We start from the raw sequence: 21,852 nt of genomic DNA on the forward strand, positions 1-21,852 counted from the left end.
ATCTGAGGTCTGCCGTTTCTCCTCTCGTCATATCTCAGCGATGGTATGTACAAAGAGCAATGAAAATCGCAGTCAAAGTACACCAAAGTCCGCTGATTTACCCAGTACAAGAATTATGTTTCTAGTCCACCTAGTTTTTGAGTTACACGACGTTTTGTAACTCCAAAAAACGTCGTTTTTCGCCTCTCACCGCGATCTAATTCTGACTGCTCATCACCCTGTTTTCCAGGCGCCCGCTCTCTTTCCCAGTGGCGCAGTTGGTAATGACACGGGTCTGCAACCAAAGGTCGTTGGTTCGATTCCACCTTGGTCAACATGTTTTTTTCCCTACAAATTAATACACTATCACAGACCAGTAATTCATATTCATCATTTATTACAATTCTGCAAACTTTTATGATTTTACCAGCTTTTCTAATATGGACCTCACATTCTTGTTAACACTCCATGGCACAAATACTGTTCCCTTTAGGCTCTGTGTATGTGTGTGTGTATCAATATTTCTCCCATTTTAAAGTATTACTCCTCCATAATTGTATTTCTGTTAAATCAAAGTACTTTTACTACATCTTAGTACTTCTGCTCAATCATAGTATTTCTGCTAAATCATAGTATTTTTGCCAAATCATGGTTTTTGTGCCAAATCATAACATTTGTGTTATGTTATAGTATTACTACTAAGTGGAGGAATTTCTGTCATGTTACAGTATATGTGCTGATTACAGTATTTCTGCTAAATCATAGTATTTCTACTATATTATATTTTTCTTTCTAAATATAGCATTTCTGCTATATAATTGTATTTCTGCTATGTTATAATATTTGTGCTAAACCAGAGTATTTGTGCTGAAACATAGTATTTCTGCCAAATGATAGTATTTCTGTCAAATTATAGTATTTGTGCTAAAACATAGTATTAATTTAAAATTACAATATTCATAGTTCATCACAGTGTCTCTGGTAAATCACAGTATTTCTGCTATGTTGTACTATTTTTCTAAATCATAGTGTTTCTGTAATGTTTAAGTATTTTTGGCTAAATATATTCTTTCTGTTATCTTATACTATTTCTCCTAAATTCTTGTATATTTGAGAAGTTATCATGTTTCTGGTAAGTTACAATATTTCTGCCAAGTTCTGCTATGCTATTGTATTTCTGCCAAGTATTATGTTTCCTCTAAGATATTGCAGTTCTGCTAAGTTATTACTTTTTAGCAAAGTTCCTTTGCTTCTGCAAAGTTTTTACAATTTCTGCAACTTTTCAGCTTTTTCAGCTAGTTTTTGCAGACAGCTTCAGCTTTAAAGCATCCACACTGCATTTTCGCAGGAAATGCAAATTTTTCTAGTTATTATTATTATTCTTCAAGTTGCTTCCGTACGTTTTTCGCCGTAGAACTACTTCCACAATTTTTATGCTATTTTCACCATTCAAATTTTAAACTATTCTGCTATTTCTGCTAATTTGCGCAATATCTTTTGCTATTCTTTGCTATTATACTTTTTAAAATATTAAGCTTTTTATGCAATTTTTTGTCCCATTGAAATTAATGTAAAACTTCCAAAATTCTGCTAAATTTTGCTTGTTTTTGAAACTTAACTACTTCCTCATACTTTCACGTAGAACAACCATTCAAATTTTAAAATGTTCACAAATTATTGGGCTATTCATGTATATTTCAACTTTTTCATATCTGTTACCGTTTTCATCTTATCCCTCTTTAAGTTTTGAGTTTCATCTTTGTGATTTTTCACAAAATACATGGGTTGTTATGGTTGCTATGCTGTTGGTTCTAAGTGAGCCACTGAAGGTTTCGCAGTCTTCTCTTCATGTCCGAACAACTTCTTGCTACTTGCTCAATTTTCACTCAACTCCCACAAATTATACATCAAAATGTAGGTATTTTTGCTGGCTTTCAGAAAATGTCACTATCATTGTTGTGGGATTTATAGAATTTTGGCAAATCTCCTCAGACCAAGACAAAGTCTGAAAACTCTCCATAGAAAGTCAATGGAGAGTTTGTTCAAAATCACCGCTGGATTTCTGTAATGAGAGGCATATTCGAATCGTCATATCTCCTTAACGAAGCGAAGTCAAGACATGAGGTTTGTGCCAATATATCTTCAGACTCTCCTGACGCTCACAATTCAAGAATTTTTTTCTAACCTATTACTATTTGGCCATGAATTACGTTTGTTTGAGGGTAGGAAATTCGTCCTTCGCTCAGATTTCTTCAGCTTTCAAACTCTGGAAATGAACCACTTTTTTCTCTCGTCATATCTTTTTGATAGATTTCCACAAAGACCTGAAAATTTCCATGGTTGTTCGCCAAAGCCTGCTGTCTCCTACGGTGAAAGAATGATATCGATACTCCAAATAGATTTAGAGTTAGAAAGCGTTGTCTGAGGGCAAGTCAAGGCAGTTTTCGCTTCGCCTCTACTCAGTTATGGTGCATTACAAGTCAAATATCTTTAATAATTCATATTTTAATGATAAATTGTCAACACTTGAAGATTCCCCCATCTCTTCTGAACAAAACGGTGTAAGAATGACCGTTCTAGCCCTTACGGTTAGGAAATTATGGCCATTTGTTGCAGGGTAGTCGTCACTATGAGAAATAGACTGCAAAAATCCTGTCTCTCTGCTGCGTGTGTAAAAACGGCGGCACCTGTTTTGGCGGGAAAAAGTACACAGCCTCTCTGATTGGTGGATTCAAATTCAGCAGCTCCCAGGCTGCTTGACTGACCTAAAAAGTTGCTTCTCTCTCCCTCTGTGTGTGTGTGTGTGTGTGTATGTGTATTTCTGCTTTTTATAATATTTCTGCTAAATTATAGTATTTCTGCTTTTTATAGTATTTCTGCTAAATTATAGTATTTCTGCTTTTTATAGTATTTCTGCTAAATTATAGTATTTCTGCTTTTAATAGTATTTGTGCTTAATATAGTATTTCTGCTTTTTATAGTATTTGTGCTTAATATAGTATTTCTGCAAAACATAGCATTTCTGATTAATTATAGTTTTTCTACCAAATCATAGTACAATATTTCTGCTTTTTATAGGATTTGTGCATAATATAGTATTTCTGCTTAATATAGTATTTCTGCTTTTTATAGTATTTCTGCTTTTTGTAGTATTTCTGCTTAATATAGTATTTCTGCTTAATATAGTATTTCTGCTAAATTATAGTATTTCTGCTTTTTATACTATTTTTGCTTTTTATAGGATTTGTGCTTAATATAGTATTTGTGCTTAATATAGTATTTCTGCTAAATTATAGTATTTCTGCTTTTATATTATTTCTGCTTTTTGTACTATTTCTGCTTAATATAGTATTTCTGCTAAATTATAGTATTTCTGCTTTTTATAGTATTTCTGCTTAATATAGTATTTCTGCTAAATGATAGTATTTCTGCTTTTTATAGTATTTGTGCTAAATTATAGTATTTCTGCTTTTTATAGTATTTCTTCTTTTTATAGTATTTCTGCTTAATTACAGTATTTCTGCTTTTTATAGTATTTTTGCTTTTTATAGTATTTGTGCTTAATATAGTGTTTCTGCTAAATTATAGTATTTCTGCTTTTTATAGTATTTGTGCTAAAACATAGTATTTCTTCTAAATGTAGTATTTATGGTTAATCATACTATTTCTATATATTACTGCCAGGTCCCCATGCAGCCAATCCTCTGTGAGGACTGTGACATTCAAATTTACAAATCAGAGCCTGCACGGCTTCCCAGCCAGCCAATCATATCTGAGGGCTCAGGCATTCAAATTTGCATATTGGGGCCTTCACGGCTTGTAAGCCAGCCAATCATATCTGAGGGCTCAGGCATTCAAATTTGCATATTGGGGCCTGCAGCAATCATATCTGAGGTCTGCTGTTTCTTCTCTCGTCATATCTCAGGGACGGATGTACAAAGAGCAATGAAAATCGCAGTCAAAGTACACCAAAGTCCGCTGATTCACCCAGTACAAGAATTATGCTTCTAGTCCACCTAGTTTTTGAGTTACACGATGTTTTGTAACTCCAAAAAACGGCGTTTTTCGCCTCTTACCGCGATCTAATTCTGACTGCTCACCACCCTGTTTTCCAGGCGCCCACTCTCTTTGCCAGTGGCGCAGTTGGTAGTGACATGGGTCTGCAACCCAAAGGTCGTTGGTTCGATTCAACCTTGGTCAACATGTTTTTTTCCCTACAAATTAATTCACTATCACAGACCAGTGATTCATATTCATCATTTATTACAATTCTACAAACTTTTATCATTTTACCAGCTTTTCTAATATGGACCTCACATTCTTGTTAACACTCCATGGCACAAATACTGTTCCCTTTAGGCTCTGTGTATGTGTGTGTGTATCAATATTTCTCCCATTTTAAAGTATTACTCCTCCATAATTGTATTTCTGTTAAATCAAAGTACTTTTACTACATCTTAGCACTTCTGTTCAATCATATTATTTCTGCTACTTTTCGGTACTTGTGCTAAATACAGTATTTCTGCTTAATATAGTATTTCTGCTAAATTATAGTATTTCTGCTTAATATAGTATTTCTGCTAAATCATAGTATTTCTGCTAAATCATAGTATTTGTGCTTAATATAGTATTTCTGCTAAATTATAGTATTTCTGCTTTTTATAGGATTTGTTCTTAATATAGTATTTGTGCTTAATATAGTATTTCTGCTTAATTATAGTATTTCTGCTTTTTATAGTATTTCTGCTAAATAATAGTATTTCTGCTAAATTATAGTATTTCTGCTAAATTATAGTATTTCTGCTTTTTATAGTATTTCTGCTAAATTATAGTATTTTTTTTTTTTTTATAGTATTTGTGCTAAAACATAGTATTTCTACTAAATGTAGTATTTATGCTTAATCATACTATTTCTATATATTACTGCCAGGTCCCCAGGCAGCCAATCCTCTGTGAGGACTGAGACATTCAAATTTACAAATCAGAGCCTGCACGGCTTCCCAGCCAGCCAATCATATCTGAGGGCTCAGGCATTCAAATTTGCATATTGGGGCCTTCACGGCTTGTAAGCCAGCCAATCATATCTGAGGTCTGCCATTTCTTCTCTCGTCATATCTCAGCGACGGATGTACAAAGAGCAATGAAAATCGCAGTCAAAGTACACCAAAGTCCGCTGATTCACCCAGTACAAGAATTATGTTTCTAGTCCACCTAGTTTTTGAGTTACAAGACGTTTTGTAACTCCAAAAAGCGGCGTTTTTCGCCTTGCACTGCGATCTAATTCTGACTGCTCATCACCCTGTTTTCCAGGCGCCCGCTCTCTTTCCCAGTGGCGCAGTTGGTAGTGACACGGGTCTGCAAGCCAAAGGTCGTGGGTTAAATCCCACCTTGGTCAACATGTTTTTTTCCCTACAAATTAATACACTATCACAGACCAGTAATTCATATTCATCATTTATTACAATTCTGCAAACTTTTATCATTTTACCAGCTTTTCTAATATGGACCTCACATTCTTGTTAACACTCCATGGCACAAATACTGTTCCCTTTAGGCTCTGTGTATGTGTGTGTGTATCAATATTTCTCCCATTTTAAAGTATTACTCCTCCATAATTGTATTTCTGTTAAATCAAAGTACTTTTACTACATCTTAGTACTTCTGCTCAATCATAGTATTTCTGCTAAATCATAGTATTTTTGCCAAATCGTGTTTTTTTTGCCAAATCATATAATTTGTGTTATGTTATAGTATTACTACTAAGTGGAGGAATTTCTGTCATGTTACAGTATATGTGCTGATTACAGTATTTCTGCTAAATCATAGTATTTCTACTATATTATATTTCTCTTTCTAAATATAGCATTTCTGCTATATAATTGTATTTCTGCTATGTTATAATATTTGTGCTAAACCAGAGTATTTGTGCTGAAACATAGTATTTCTGCCAAATGATAGTATTTCTGTCAAATTATAGTATTTGTGCTAAAACATAGTATTAATTTAAAATTACAATATTCATAGTTGATCACAGTGTATCTGGTAAATCATAGTATTTCAGCTATGTTGTACTATTTTTCTAAATCACAGTATTTCTGTAATGTTTAAGTATTTTTGGCTAAATATATTCTTTCTGTTATCTTATACTATTTCTCCTAAATTCTTGTATATTTGAGAAGTTATCATGTTTCTGCTAAGTTACAATATTTCTGCCAAGTTCTGCTATGCTATTGTATTTCTGCCAAGTATTATGTTTCCTCTAAGATATTGCAGTTCTGCTAAGTTATTACTTTTTAGCAAAGTTCCTTTGCTTCTGCAAAGTTTTTTTCAGCTAGTTTTAGCAGACAGCTTCAGCTTTAAAGCAATTCAGAATTCATATGATTACAACCAATATGTATTAGAATAAAAGAAACAAATGTGCAATGAACATGTCAGGAGTCGCTGTTAAAAAGTCTCATGGCAGTGGGGTTAAGGGACTTCCTGAACCTCTTGAGTCCTGCAGTGGAGTGAGATGAGCCTCTGCAGCTCCTACTGTGAGGATGCTTAGGCGATCACCAACACCAGCTCCTTGGTGTTGGTGTTCAGAAGAAGACTGTTCTTATTACTGCAGTCAGTTAAATAAATCTATCATAATAAAGTACATTTTAACATAATGACCTTGTGTTTATTTATGTCTTTTAACCATTATTTCAAATTCAAAGAATCCAGTTTGAAACATTTATTAAACTTATAGAATTAAATTTCTGCTAGTTGTTTTTTGTTGCAAAAAGATCTAGTATAATAATATTTAAATTTACATATATTTTTCACGTTTTCAATGCCAATTTTGTGTAATTGCGGAGTTTCCCACTACCCGTGAATGCCTCTTTTTTTACGTCTCCGGCTGACTCCTGAATCTCCGCCCACTCTCTGGTCGATCCCTGCGGTAAGCTGCTTCTCTGTCTCTCTTCTCTGAAATGAAATGTCTATAAGCTGTTTGAGTGATTTACCCAGTTGTTGTTAGTGACTTATAAAGCCAGTCAAAGTATAAGTCATGTTAAAGTAACACAATGACTGCTTTTTTAGTGAAACGTTGTAATTTTAGTATTTAAAAGGAGTGTTTGGTATGCTAGCCCTAACAACCTAAGCGCTAACGCCTAGCCTAGCTGCTATAGGCCCAGTGTGAAATTAATATGGTTCATTTGATTGTTTAATACAGTTATTGTGTTGTATTTGGTTCATTCGGTGTGTTAGTGTTTCTGAGTCTCTTAGGGAAGTGAAGTTACAGTAAAGTCAGTTAAAACGGCCTCATTCTTTAGGTTGTAAGGTAATGAGCCGCCATTTTAGAACCACTGATTAGCAGGGTCGGCAACTTCAAAGGAGCCATTTTACCGCCATTAGCTGTGTCCCGCAACGTCGGCTGCATCCTTCGGAGGACCCGGCCTTCGCGGTCTATGTGGGCCGGGTCCTTCAAAGGCCGAGAAGGCCGGAAGTGCGAGGCTGTGAAATGACGGTCTAGCCTTCAGATTTGCGTCACCGCTGTCTGGCTGGAATTTAATAAACTCGGCAGTCTGCTCCTTGCTATTTAAAATATAACTGGACACTGGCGTAAATTCTCGGTTGTTTAACGTTTATTCAGCTGTGTGAAAATCCTGGAGGAACCCAGCCATAATTTGTATTTGTAATTTACACCGCTACTTTCTCGCCTTAAAATATGTTAAAAATTTATTTTGTGGGCCAGAAAGATTAATAAAAGTAATTTTAAAACTTAGTAGCCATTGTTGGCAGCTGAAATTTGGGTGGGCCGCGCTATGAATTCTGGGATATGGTGGGCCACGAAGGACACACCCGACCCATCCTTCAAATTAGGGGAAATGAAGGACGCATTTGTCAGCCGCATTTGAAGGGGTCGACGAATTGGGACAGCCTTCGTCGCCTGGCTGTGACATAATCGGCCTTCAAATGCGGCCTCCGGAGGATGCAGCCAACGTTTTGGGACACAGCCGGGGAGAAAAAGAGTCGTGCTGGTGTGTGTGTTTGTGTTGTGGGTTAATTAACAGAAGGGAGAGAGAGAGTGAGGATAAAACACATAATATAAGAATAATAACATCTCTTAACAAGAAGTTTTTTTAATTAATTAATTTGAGTTTTTTAGTTAAATTTTAAGAACTGTTTAACAAACACTTGTTTGTGCAGGTTGGTTTTTTAAATAAAACCTACACCTGCAGCTCTGTTTAACTTCTGACTTTGTGAAAAATTAATGAAATATAAAAAAGTCCACCTTCAAATAAATAAAATGCAGCAGTGCACCATTAATATTATAAATATGATATGTAAATATTTAAAACAACAGCATATTAAATGATACTAAATGATACTGTGTGCAGGTGATAATATTTTTAGGAAGCAGAATTTGAATGCAGACCAACTCATTCAAGCCTACAAGCCTACAAATATATCACCCAAGCTTTAATTTATGATTGTTCATGCTTTGAAATTGTGATGTCAGAATTTGATAAAGTGTGCAGTGCTAGGTGTAGCAAATCATTGCTTATTAAATCTACTGTGTTATCTAATAGCACCAAACTAATAGAGCTATCACATAACTGAGAAACGTGTGTGGCTTATTACAAATGGATGAAACCACATTTTACCTTAATGAAGACAGTAATCTTTAATAAGGTGTAGAAAAAAGAGGTGAGTTGTTTGTTGCTGTGGTAAACAAAGAAGTGTACTGAATCTTTTGGACTACACAGAGTGATGTAGTATTGACTCTGATGCTGATTTGAGTTGTCTCATTCTGTGTTTTTGTGCTTTGTCTTTTGTTACACAGAGTGAAAGAGATCTTTGGTTTTGCCTTTGCTGGTAAGTAAACAGTGATTGTAACTGAAGCAGTATGAACCTGGCATTGCGTAGCACATTTGACGACTTACATACAGTAGTTTGACTTTTTGTGATATGTTTCCATTTACTGATTGACGAAAACACAGGATTTGTGACCTGTAGCAGCAAAGCCCCCACACAGGGCCTCTGACTGTCCCTGAAAATTTCCCAGAAGTTTAATAGCCCATTTATGTATGATTTAAATTTTTTATGGCTTATTGAATCCAAACATAGTTAAATGTCAGATGTCTTTATACAGTTGTTCATTTTCTCCTTATGTTTGTGGATTTAAGTAGCAGACAAAACAATGAAAGTGTTTTAGGGGAGTCAGTATAAGTGGTTGCTCAAACACTTAAGAGCTGCACAGGTATTGATTTATATTGTCTCTCAAATTCTGCTGATGTATTACATTAAAGTCAGAACATTGTAGAAGTATTTTGCCTGACTTGGTATAAGTAATAGCTTTAACAGTTAAGCAATAATAAAAACGAAGAGAACCAGAGGTGTGAGTGGACATTGTTAGGTACATTACAGCCATTGTGTCGAATTAGTTTATTACTTATTTAGTGAATATAATGTGTTTTAAAATTAAATAGAAATGTTGCCAAAAAGGGACATTGCAACATACATAAATATTCCTAGCAACTGGTACAATGAAAGGACTTTTTAGTGTAATATTTTAAGACATTTCATTTCACAAAACATTCTGCACCTCTTTTATTGTAACATGTCAGTATTTACATGTATTTTAGGATTTGCATATTCATATCAGACTAACCAAAACATGATGAGGTTTTCTGTTGCTTCTGATTTCAAGAATTACTTTGTATTTAATGTTTTTAACCTGAAAGGACATTAAAAGTTTTGGTTTTTCACACTTTATTAGCTCTGACCTGTTGTAGAAAATGTTGGAACCACAAGGCTTCTGTGTAGGAAATATTTGGTGTGTCCTGCACTTGTGCCAACAAATATTGGTGCCTGTTCTTTGCATTTCTGTAGTAATAATGCTTTTATTACACATGCTATAGCCATGTGAGACCCTGCAGTTCAATTATCTCCTCTTTAGACTACAGTAAACTTAAAAAAGCTTAAAGTAATTGAGGATTTTACTAGTTAATTTGTGTCACAGTAAATTGGATTGTGTGTGAAGAGGCTCTACAGTCTGAATCATCAAACAGTGATCTGATGAATTGTTTCCTTTCTCTAGACTGCTGATCTGATCGTCTCAAGTCTGGTAAGTAAAGGTTTTTCTGAGGTGCAGTGCTGGGAAATGTTTCTCATTATAGGAGATTCAGTGTAGTGCTGTGAGTCAGCACAGCTATTGGTGATCATCAAAAGTCATCAAATCCTAGAAAAGTCTGTGTAAACATTTCCAGACCTACAGAGGTCGGTAGGTTATTGTAGCAGCGCATATTTTTTCACATTAGAGCAGCTCATGAATAGCAGTTTAGGTACAATTAAGTCTTCAAGTAGGGCCTTGTGGATTTCTAAAGCTTCTTTCCCTTCATTAAATTAAGTCACTGTCTGAAAACTGCTCTTTGAATTAGTCTTTTAATTAAAGATTTTGTTGATGACTGGAAAAAATCTAAAGCACAGATACAGCACTCATTTCTGTATTCTATGATTAAATGATCTATAAAGAAATTATCATCATACTACACTTAATTAGGCCTTTAAATTGGCCATTATAAGTACATCCTAGATTTAGTGGAGTGCTTATGGCTGTGTATTAAACATACCCCAAATGTGACTGAAATATGTAGAAACTGCTTTGTAGGAACCATCCATCTCCAAATTTCTCATTTTGCCAAAAGTCATACTGAATAAAGTATTGTTTACTTTTATGTTAATGGATCTTAAATCCATGTTTCTGTGTGCCCAGATATTATGATGTACTGTTGTCCCAGGTAAGTACACAGAAACAGGGATTTTAGTGTGATGTGGCATAAATTTTAAGCAGGTGGCCTGAAATTGTCTGCTCTAACCGTGTGAACAAAACTCAGTGTGTGGGTTTTGTTGTACCATATGATATTTACAGTAGGTTATTGTAGCAGCACATCTTGGTTTAAGTTTATAGACACTGTTTGTTTTTATTGTGTTAATAGAATGTAAAAATTTCTTTAGAATAGTTCCACCACCATTTTTGAGCATTTTCAATCAATTCAGTCCAATAATGTACTGTGGAACTCTTCAATATGTAAAGCCCTGTATGTACTGTATTTTTCGGATTATAAGGCGAATGCAGCTAACCAAATATTCAGATAACTCAAACTATTCAACTCATTCACAGTAACTCTCAACATTTTTCAGTGGTAACACATAACAATACACTATCTTTTTCTGTTCAGTCCTCTTCCACAAATCTATCAAATTCTTCATGGATTGATCGGTTTGGAATCTGCTTCGTACGCATGTCTCTAAACAGATGACAGGTCCTCATACACACACCATAATATTATGTTTAAGGACAATACGAATTACTCCGCAAGGCTCCTGACTACTGTAGCTGTAATGCTCCAACAATCCATCAAGCGCTGCAGCTTTAAAGCTTTCCAAAGTCATACTAAAACATTTTGACAGATGTTTGAGCGCCATGTAGCACAGAAAATTGGGTTGAGGTCACTAAGCACAGCCAGAATTAATACATAAGGTAAACTGTTAATTTTTGAGAAAACTAAAGAATTTTAAGTGTGACTTATAGTCCGAAAAATACTGGAAAACCATGTTTATTGGAAATATGCCTAATTCCAGTCCCTTTTTGTCTTACAGGTGACCTGCTGCAGAAAACTCTCTCCCTCTATCGTTGACAAGCAATTCAGTCTGTCCTATCACTCTCCCTCTCCCTGCTCCATCTTTGTTGACAAGCCATTCTATCTTCTATCATTCTCCGCCATGAGCTCTATCTAATTTTGACAAGCTTGAACCTGAGTTGACAAATAATCGAAGTTTGACAAGAAATCTAAGGTTGACAAGAAATCGAAGTTTGACAAGAAACCAAGTTTGACAAGAAACCAAGTTTTTGGAAATTGAAGTTACCACAACTTCGTCGATCTGTTTTCAGAAATCTGAGAGATCTCTGCTCTCACTGCTCCTTCTTTCCTGTTGTTAAACTCTCTCATACCTACTAATTTTGCTGGAAATTGCAAGTAGAAAGTTGAATATACAGTAGTAGAATTATAGTACAGTAGATTTTACAGTACAAACTACTTACACAGCTCCACATTTATAGTTTTGACTTGGCATTACACTGATAGTTTGCCTTACAGGTGCAATTACTTTGATAAATTATATAAAATATACACATTTTTAAAGGCTTATCTGTAATGAGATAATTGGTTATTTTGTAATACATACATTCAGACTACTGTATTCACATAAATATTAAATCAGATCCGAATACATTTTTCAAGTCTGTTTCATTGACTATAACATTTGACTACAGTAAGTTATATATAAATACTATTGTTATTCAAACCCATTTCTATTACTCAGTGTAAGTGTTCAGTCACAATTGTCATCGAGAAGCTGCCCTGAGGTCCCAGACTTCCTGTTTCCTGACTGCTGCAGAACATCCAGCTGAAGAATCCTCATCGCCTCTCATCTGATCACTGCACCATCACAGCTCCATATAGTTGATTTAAGTATTAGATATCTCAAAGATTTACATAAACTCTATTTAAGAGCCAGAAGTTTTATTGATTGTTGTGATTTCTAAATATCCTGTTACAGAAGTATAGATCTAATCATTAACCAGTCTGGTTAAAAAACATACAGTTTCTGAAAAAGCTACAATAAAACTGACCCAAGTGTTTTCAGAGAACTTTGAATATCTTTAATATTGAGTTTGGATTTAAGTCAGCCATTTACATATCCATAAGAACATTTAAATAATTTTACATTTCTCAGATTTGATAGCAATTTGAAGACTTACAAGTTTTTCACTGTTTCCAGATTGAGTTTTGTTTATATTTGTGTAGAAATACACATAAGGTGTAGTTTGTACTTAACAAAATGCCAAGGAAAGGTCAAAGGTCGCAGTCTCAGAAGCTTAGACGGCAAAAGCAGAAAGAACAGGTAAACGTGTCTCAGAGTGGTGAGCAGGTAAAGGTGTCTGTCACAACTTTTTCCAGTCCTGAAGTGCAGAGTAGCGTTCAGACAGCCGCAGTATCTTATGCAGATGTGGTAAAGCGAGGTGTTCATTCAGTGTCTGTGCCAAAGGCTGAAGTGCAACAGGTAAGACAGACTAAACCCCAGGTAACTGTGCAAACGCAGCATGATGGAGAAACTCCAGGACCGTCTCATGTACAAGTTACAAACAGAGAAAGTCGTCCACGAGTGAGTAGTATCTGTGCATCCCGAAGCCAGGCCTCTCCTAAGTATGGAAAGTACCGGAATCAGCAATGCATGGCTAACAGTTTGGTTTTCCTGTCATTCTTGCATGAGGATGAATTCATTACGAGAGCAGATCTTAACCGTGTGTTGGACAAAGGCCATGCCGTGTATTCAGATGCCAGAAAGAGGTTTGTGAACAGCGTATTTCTAGCCTGCGATGAGCTTCCCACAGTGGTCACCAGCCGCAGACAAGAGTATCAAGTGGACATTTCTGAGTTTGCTCGTTACGGCACATTTGATGGTACAGATCACCTGCCTAGCCTTGAACAGGGACTACAGTGTTTGGCTTCAGAGGTTTGCTACGCTTTGCTAGTCATGGGAGGAACCGCCATTGCAGTTTGCAGGCTGATTTCAGGTGAATATGCATATTTTGATCCTCACCCACGTAAGTCTACAGGGATGCCGTTGTTGCCAGGTGTAAGTGGTGGAACTGCAGTTATGTTAAAATTCACACGTCTTAACGACATGATTGACAGGATCAAATGCTTGTACCGAATGTTTAGCATCGCACCAACCTGCACTTATGAGCTACAGCCTGTCGAGTTTCACAGTGAAAACGCTGCTGACCAAAGAGATGCTAATCAAACCACCGAAAACAGACAAACTGCTACAAGTGTTTCAGCCGCAGCTTTAAATGAACCTGTCCATGAATTAAATTCCCAAACATCCACTGAGCAGACAAGGAAAACTGTTATGGAGACTGTAATCACTGAAGTGACATCATCCAGAGTGGATTATTCAGATGAGACAGCTGCTACTGAAAACAAGAATTGTCCTTCTGATTATTTACAGAAAGAAACCTATGCATCTTCTGTGAGAGAAACTCAGGTAGTATCAGATGCTGTTCCTCAGAATGATTCGAACACTGCCTCCTGTTCAACTAAGGCAACACAGGAACTGCCACATAAAATTTTGAAACGTAATAAACAGCAAGCACAAAAAATGAGGAGAAGGTCACTGGCCCAACAGAAATTACCACAAAGAAAGGAAAATCAGAAAAGGAAGGAAAGGGAGATGTACACTTTTGATGAAAGCTTTAAGGCAAAGAAAAGAAATTCCAGTAGAAAGTCTAATGATCCAGATCACAGAGAGAAGAAGAAAGTGTACAAAAATAATCTGTATAAACTAAATGCTACATATAGAGAGAAACAGACAGAACATTTGAGAAAGATCTACAAAGAAAGAGATGATTTTAAGGAAAAACAGAAGGAGCAAATGAAAAGGCTGTATAGAGAAAGTGCTAAAATTAGAGAGAGAAAAAGGGAACGTGTCATAAGGACATACAAAGACAGTCCTATATTCCGAGAAAAGCAGAAAGAACGCATAAGAAGAACATATAGAGAGTCTTCTATATTCCGAGAAAAGCAGAAAGAACGCATAAGAAGAACATATAGAGAGTCTTCTATATTCCGAGAAAAGCAGAAAGAACGCATAAGAAGAACATATAGAGAGTCTTCTATATTCCGAGAAAAGCAGAAAGAACACATAAGAAGAACATATAGAGAGTCTTCTATATTCCGAGAAAAGCAGAAAGAACATATAAGAAGAACATATAGAAGTTCTGTTGAATTCAGAGAGAAACATAAAGCCTGCATGAGGTCACATGTATATAAACTATATAGAGAAAGTGAAGAATTTAAAAAGAAAAAACTATCTTACATGACTAAGCGTTATGGAGAAGAGAGACAATTTCAGCAACAACACAAAGAGAATATGAGAGAACGAATGAGAGTAAAATATTGGAACAGTTTTTCTTTCAGACAGATGCATAATATCAGATGTGCAATGAACATAAAAAGAAAATATCGTCAGATGCATCGACCAGCTGAAAGTTTACAGTGTCATCCAGATAACAGTTTAATGAATGAGGCCATATCTCGTTTCAGATCAAACATTAAGTCAGCACCATCTCATGTTTGTACTGTTTGTCTAAAAGCTTCTTTTCCTAATCAGGTGAAAATCTGCAAAAGAGAAAATTACTCAAAACACCAAACTGTAGCTCAACAGTGTCTAACTGGTAAATTTGTTCATGTGTGTGATGAAGCATGTAATGATCACTGCAGCTTTCCTGTTGAGAGAAAAAAGGAGTATATCTGTCACACGTGTCACAGTTCCCTCAAAAGTGGACGCATGCCAAGGCTTGCTGCTGTCAATGGTTTAGAACTGCAGGATATTCCAGCTGAACTTCGTGATCTCAACATTCTGGAGAGACATCTGATTGCCAAATGCATCCCATTTGCAAAGATTATTCCACTTCCAAAGGGCAGACAAAGACTCATACGTGGTAATGTGGTGTGTGTACCATCTGAAGTCCAACAAACAGTTGACTGTTTACCGAGGCTCAGAAGCCAATCACAGATAATGAGGATCAAGCTGAAAAGACGACTGTGCTACAAAGGCCATCAGCTGTTCCAGACTGTCACCTGGTCTAAACTCATTGAAGCTCTGCGTAAACTCAAACAGATTCACCCACAGTACACAGATATTATTATCAGAGATGATGCATTGCTTTGTGATCCAACGTTACCTGATGATGACAGCAGTGATGAAGCCAGCATGGGAAGTGATGATTATAATGAAGCAGATTTAATGGAAATCGACAACTATGAAAAAGATGCCCTTTTGAGTGAAACTGAGTCTGAAAGTGAACAAGCTATTAATATGCAATCCTGTGATGAACAACCAGAGGAACAAAACCCAGAGGAACCAGAAAGTGATTTGAACAATGGAGGTTTTGCTCTAGAAAGTTGTCTGCAGCCTGTAGACATTTCAGAAGAGATTCTCTGTTTCACTGATAACACATATTGTGTGGCTCCTGCAGAAAGAAACAATCCTGTTAGCTTCTTCAGAACTCCTCATTTGGAAGCCATGGCATTTCCTGTGCAGTTTCCTACTGGTCAGAATACACTGGATGAAAAGAGACGTCTCAAGCTCACACCGAGTGCTTACTTCAAGTCAAGGCTTTTCAACATTGATGCAAGATTTGCTAGAGATACAAATTACCTGTTTTTCTCACAGTTTGTTACTGAAATACACTTGGCTAATTCCAGCATGACAATACAGCTAAGGAAAGGTAAAACTATGACCAAAGATGGACGCAAAATCACATCAGGAATGTTACAAAGTAAGACAGAAGTAGAGAAGCTGGTAAGAAATAAAGATGCAATCAGATTTATGCAGCCACTCAGAGGAACTCCAGCTTACTGGCAGAAAACTACCAAAGATTTATTCAGTATGCTTCGTCAAATAGGACAACCTCAGTTCTTTGTCACTTTCTCTGCTGCTGAGATGAGATGGCCTGAAGTGATTCAAGCAATAAAGAGACAGCAAGGTGAAGAGGTTGATTTTGAAGCCCTGGACTGGTCAGAAAAGTGTGAAATCCTAAGATCAAATCCAGTAACCACCATGCGAATGTTTGATAAACGTGTTGAGGCTTTGTTCAGAGATTTGCTTTTTTCTCCTGCACAGCCCCTTGGTGAAATCATTGATTACTTTTACAGAGTTGAGTTCCAGCACAGAGGTAGTCCGCATATACACATGTTGCTGTGGATTCGAGAAAAGGTAGAAGTAGATGTGGATGACGACCAAACTGTCTGTGACTTTGTGGACAGATACATCTCGGCTCAACTCCCTGATCCAGAAAAACAACCTGAACTGCACAAAAAAGTCACTGAACTACAAAAGCACAGCAAAAACCACACAAAAACATGTTTTAAGAGTGTGAACTCTGGTTGTAGATTTGGGTTTCCAAAACCACCAGCCACAAGAACAATGATTGTGAGACAGGATGAGGATTCAGACACTGAAGCTGCAAAAGCCAAACTCAGACCTTTGATGAACCTGCTGAAGGAACCTGAAGCTGCTTCGCTCACCATAGAGCAGATTCTGTCACGATGCAACTTGACAATGAATGAGTATGAACAATGCCTCCAGGACATAAACAAGAAAACAGCGCTGATTCTGAAACGTGACCCAAAGGACTGTTGGATCAACAATTACAACCCACACCTGCTTGAAGCCTGGAACGCAAATATAGATGTCTCATTCATTTTGAATGCCTATTCATGTGTAGAATACCTCTGTAAATATATAACGAAGAAAGAATCTGGCCTCTCTGAATACCTGAAGACAGTTATTGATAACTCTGCAAAGAACACGGTCAATGAATGTGATGAAATGAGAGCTGTGATGCAGGCTTACTCAAAAAAGAGAGAAATCAGCGCACAGGAGTGTGTGACTCGAGTCTGTGGCCTAAAAATGAAAAAATGTTCCCGCAGTGTTGTATTTGTACCAACAGATGATAACCCGGTAAAAATGAGTCGCCCCATGAGCTATCTGGAAACCACAACACATGACAGTTGTAATATTTGGATGACAAGTTTGAGTGATAAATACAAATGTAGACCTGAGACACCAGAATATGAGGAAATGTCACTGGCTGATTTTGCTGCGCTGTGCAGGTTGGTGAGTGGCCCAAATGAAGGAAAAGATGTGCTTCCTCTTCTGAACCAGCTTGGATTTGTACAAAGGCGAAAGAATGATAAACCAGCTATAATCAGGTATTACCACTGCTCACAAGAAAAAGAGCCTGAGCAATATTATGGACGACTGTTGAGACTTTACCTTCCACACAGATCAGAGCAGGAACTGAAACCACAATGTTTCCAAACCTATCAGTCCTTCTACAACTCAGGTTGTGTACGACTTCCATGTTCAGACCACAGTGAGTCTGTTAAACGGATTGTGAAAAGAAATAAAGACAAGTATGAGAAGAACTCTGAGGATATTGAGAGTGCACTGGAAGAGTTTGAACAAAATAGGGATGTTGTGATCGATGAATGGTGTAATCTTGCTCCTGAATCTGAAGTTGTGAGGTTGCAATGTGATGAGAATCTTCCTGAGAGACATGATGATGATGAGAACGAACAGGAGAATGTTCCCGACTACAGTCGTCAGTCTGATGCTGTAACAGAGATCAGAGCCATCAGAGAACAACCTGCAGTCGATCCAGCCGTGGTACGTGTAATGTATCAGAATCTGAACCAGAAGCAGGCCTGCGTGTTCTATGCTATAAGAGACTGGTGTATTCAGCGCGTTTGTGGTTTGAACCCAGATCCATTTTTCTTCTATATCAACGGTGGTGCAGGAACTGGAAAGTCACATCTGATTAAATGTATTCACTCTGAAGCATCAAAGATCCTGAGCAGACTGCCTGCTAATGCAGAAGAAGCTGACATATCAAATCCAACTGTTTTACTGACGTCATTTACCGGTACAGCAGCTTTTTCTATCAATGGCTCTACATTACATTCTCTACTGAAACTACCCAGGAGTCTGAAACCACCCATTCAAGGACTTGGTAATCAACTGGATGAAGTCAGATCTGAGCTGATGAATGCAGAAATTATTGTTATTGATGAGATTTCGATGGTTTCAAAACCCCTTTTTGCTTATGTGGATGCAAGACTGAAACAAATCAAAGGCACTCAGAGACCTTTTGGTGGAATGTCAGTTTTAGCTGTTGGAGATTTTTACCAGCTGCCACCAGTGCGACAGTCTAAACCTCTCTGCGTTTACGATCCAGAACAGATTGACCTATGGCAGGAACATTTTCAGATGATCACTCTAACCGAGATCATGCGTCAGAAAGATGATGTGGCCTTTGCAGAGATGTTGAACAGGATTAGAGTGAAAGAAAAGACAGATGAGCTTTCTCAGTGCGACAGAGATTTGTTGTCACAGGCTGTGACTGCACCAGAAGAATGTCCAACTGAGGTCTTACACATTTATGCCACCAACAAGAATGTGGAATCCCATAACACAGATACCCTGAAGAAGCTTCATTCAAACATCATAATCATCACTGCAGACGATTTCCAGAAGGATAAACGTACAGGCAGAATGGCACGAAGAGACAAACCATTTACAGGTGGGCGAAATGATTTACCCGACACCCTGAACGTCGCTGAAGGAGCTCGAGTCATGCTGACCAGAAATTTGGACACACTAAACGGTTTGGTCAACGGTGCTTTTGGTATACTGATAAAGGTGGTGAGATCTGAAAATGATGGACAAATAATTAAATTGGGGCTCAGAATGGACAACCGGCAGCCTATGAGACACAACCGCAGTTCTAATGCAGCATCTGATGATCTGGTTTACATTGAGAGAGCAGAGGAGAGTCTGAAGTTTAAAGGAGCGGTACGCAGACAGTTTCCTGTAAAGCTAGCATTCGCCTGCACAATTCACAAAACCCAGGGTCTTACAACACAGACAGCTGTAGTTTCAATGAAGAACATTTTTGAACCGGGTATGGCTTATGTTGCTCTCAGCAGGGTGACGTCTCTCAGTGGACTCTATTTACAGGACTTGGATGAGAAAAAGATTTACACCAATCCCGAGGTAACTGCAGCGCTCCAAACCATGAGACAAGCCAGTGTTGAGGAAATGATGCCTCTTCTTCAGGTCAGAGAAACAGCCAGCAGACCTGACACTCTTACACTGATCCATCACAATACAGAGGGTTTGCCATCTCACATCAGTGACATCAAGAGTCATCATGAAATGTGTTTAGCAGATGTTTTGTGTCTCACAGAGTCTCACCTCCAAGGCTCCTTTGTTGCAGACAGTCTTCATTTGGACGGCTACACCATGTTCAAACGCAACAGACATGTGTCCTACACAAACTTTCCTCACATGGCCAGCAGAAGTGGTGGTGGAGTTGTTGTGTATTTGAGGAATCATTTTCAGGTTCAGGTAAAACAGTATCTGCATAATGTCACTGATCTTGAGTTTTTAGTGTTGAAGGTTCAGGGTCCATTCCCTGCGCTCATTGCGGTTGTGTACAGACCCCCTGACTACAGTTTGACACCGTTCATGCAAAACCTGGTAAGTCTTTTAGATTCACTTGAAATAATGGACTGTCACCCAATAATTGTGTGTGGAGATTTTAATGAAAACCAGTTGCAGAGTGGAAGAAAACAGATTCTGGAGCAGTTTCAATCTAGAGGGTATTCACAGCTGATCACTTCTGCCACTACAGACAAGAACACCCTGCTTGACCTAATTTTTATTTCTCAGCCACAGAAAAGCCTCCATTCAGGTGTTCTGAGAACATATTACAGCTACCACAACCCTGTGTTTTGTGTCCTGTCCTCGAGCCAATCATGAAGTCATCTGGTGAGTTTTGAAACAATTACAGATCACGTTTTGTTTTTTTTTTTTACAGTTTACTGATTGTAGAGTATGAAAAAGACTTTTCATTGAAAAAATTGTCTGCCTTCTGTTATCATGCCTCTGATCTGAAATGTGCAGCAACATTTATTTTTTATACTCATGTTTTAAATGACTAAATCTACTCTTTTAAAATGCATTTTTTTCATTGATGTAAATTGTCCTCTCTTTTTGTTGATACTTTATTTCACTGTGATGTATGTATCTCAACAAATGAGAGCTTCCTGTGAAAGGGCTTTCAAAATATTAAATAGTAAACAAATAAATCCCTGATAAATGCACGTATTTATTATGGGTCACATGAATAAATACAGACAATTATATTTGCTTGATTATAATAGATTTTGTAGAATCAAAGGTTTTTTCGGTAAATGAGTTTTTGTTGATCATGTTTTACAGGTACAAAAAAATGTAAAAAGTTTTAAACTATCCTTAGGCTACCAGAGATTTCTGTATTAATACATTTAGTGGAGAAAAATATTTTTTACAGGTAGCAGAATGTTTATAAAAACTGATTTAGATGTAAATGGAAAGTTTCTGCATCAATTTTCTGACTTGGCCTTTATCCGGGTGGGTTTGGGTTTGGGTGGATAAAGGCCAAGTCAGAATTCTCTGAGCAGCTGGAAATAGCTGCAAAGACATCAGAAAGCATGGGCTTTAGGTGTAGCCCATACTTTCTGATGCACTAAGTAGATTTACTAACTGACACCCCATACCAGCATTATATTGACACTTGGGGGCTGAGATGGGTGGGTGGGGAGGGTGGGTAGTGTTGAAAGCACTTTATGTTTTGTAGGTTTATTTTCTTCAGACAGGGCACACACAGTCATGTCTCCTTTGTGGCAAAACCTTCAAACGTCACCATCCTCAGCTAAAACAACAACATCGTAACATCATCTTCATGAACTGGCGATCTGAACCTGATCCATCAGTGCTGGACTGCACAGATAACTACATGTCACACAGACACTGCTGTTTTATGAACTGCCATACCAGTGTGTCTTCAATGGAGAAGATCACATCACCTGACCTCCTGCCTAATCTAGAGATCATCACTATGCTGCCACAGTCGACACCTCTGAAACCATCAAGGATGACTTATACTGAGGAAACTGTACTTCCTGTCAGAGTCCAGTGATCTACAGAGCAGAGAGAGGTATGATTCTTTATCTTTGATAAAAACAAAATACAAGTCAGAGCTTTTAATTTAATTAATTGATTCATTTAAACCCTGTTTATTTCATAAATAATTCCACACTCAAATGATTAAACTAGTTGGCACTTTATGACTTTTAATTCACATTTTGGATGAAAAATCTATGGGGTTTTTTCCTACCTCTTCTCTCTGTGCAGGTATTGCTGTCTTCTGAGTTTTTCAGTTTCCAA

The 21,852-nt window shown here is 37.2% G+C and overlaps 1 protein-coding gene across 3 annotated transcripts; it reads left to right on the forward strand.

Annotated features, from left to right (window-relative positions):
- The first annotated feature begins 4,804 nt into the window (after positions 1 to 4,804).
- On the forward strand, positions 4,805 to 21,036 carry LOC146490275 (uncharacterized). 3 transcript variants are annotated; one of them, XM_085153379.1, is made up of 2 exons: positions 4,805 to 11,805; positions 11,841 to 21,036. In XM_085153379.1, the coding sequence occupies exon 2, from the start codon at positions 12,853 to 12,855 to the stop codon at positions 20,401 to 20,403; it is 7,551 nt and encodes a 2,516-aa protein (XP_085009505.1). In that variant the 5' UTR covers positions 4,805 to 11,805; positions 11,841 to 12,852; the 3' UTR covers positions 20,404 to 21,036. The 3 variants fall into 3 exon arrangements, with proteins under 3 accessions (XP_085009505.1, XP_085009506.1, XP_085009507.1); XM_085153380.1 differs by having other exon boundaries at positions 4,805 to 10,075; positions 11,611 to 21,036; XM_085153381.1 differs by having other exon boundaries at positions 4,805 to 8,158; positions 10,883 to 21,036.
- Positions 21,037 to 21,852: the final 816 nt, after the last annotated feature.

The sequence above is a fragment of the Neolamprologus multifasciatus genome, unplaced genomic scaffold (assembly GCF_963576455.1).
Source record: "Neolamprologus multifasciatus unplaced genomic scaffold, fNeoMul1.2 scaffold_46, whole genome shotgun sequence".
NCBI lineage: Eukaryota > Metazoa > Chordata > Actinopteri > Cichliformes > Cichlidae > Neolamprologus > Neolamprologus multifasciatus.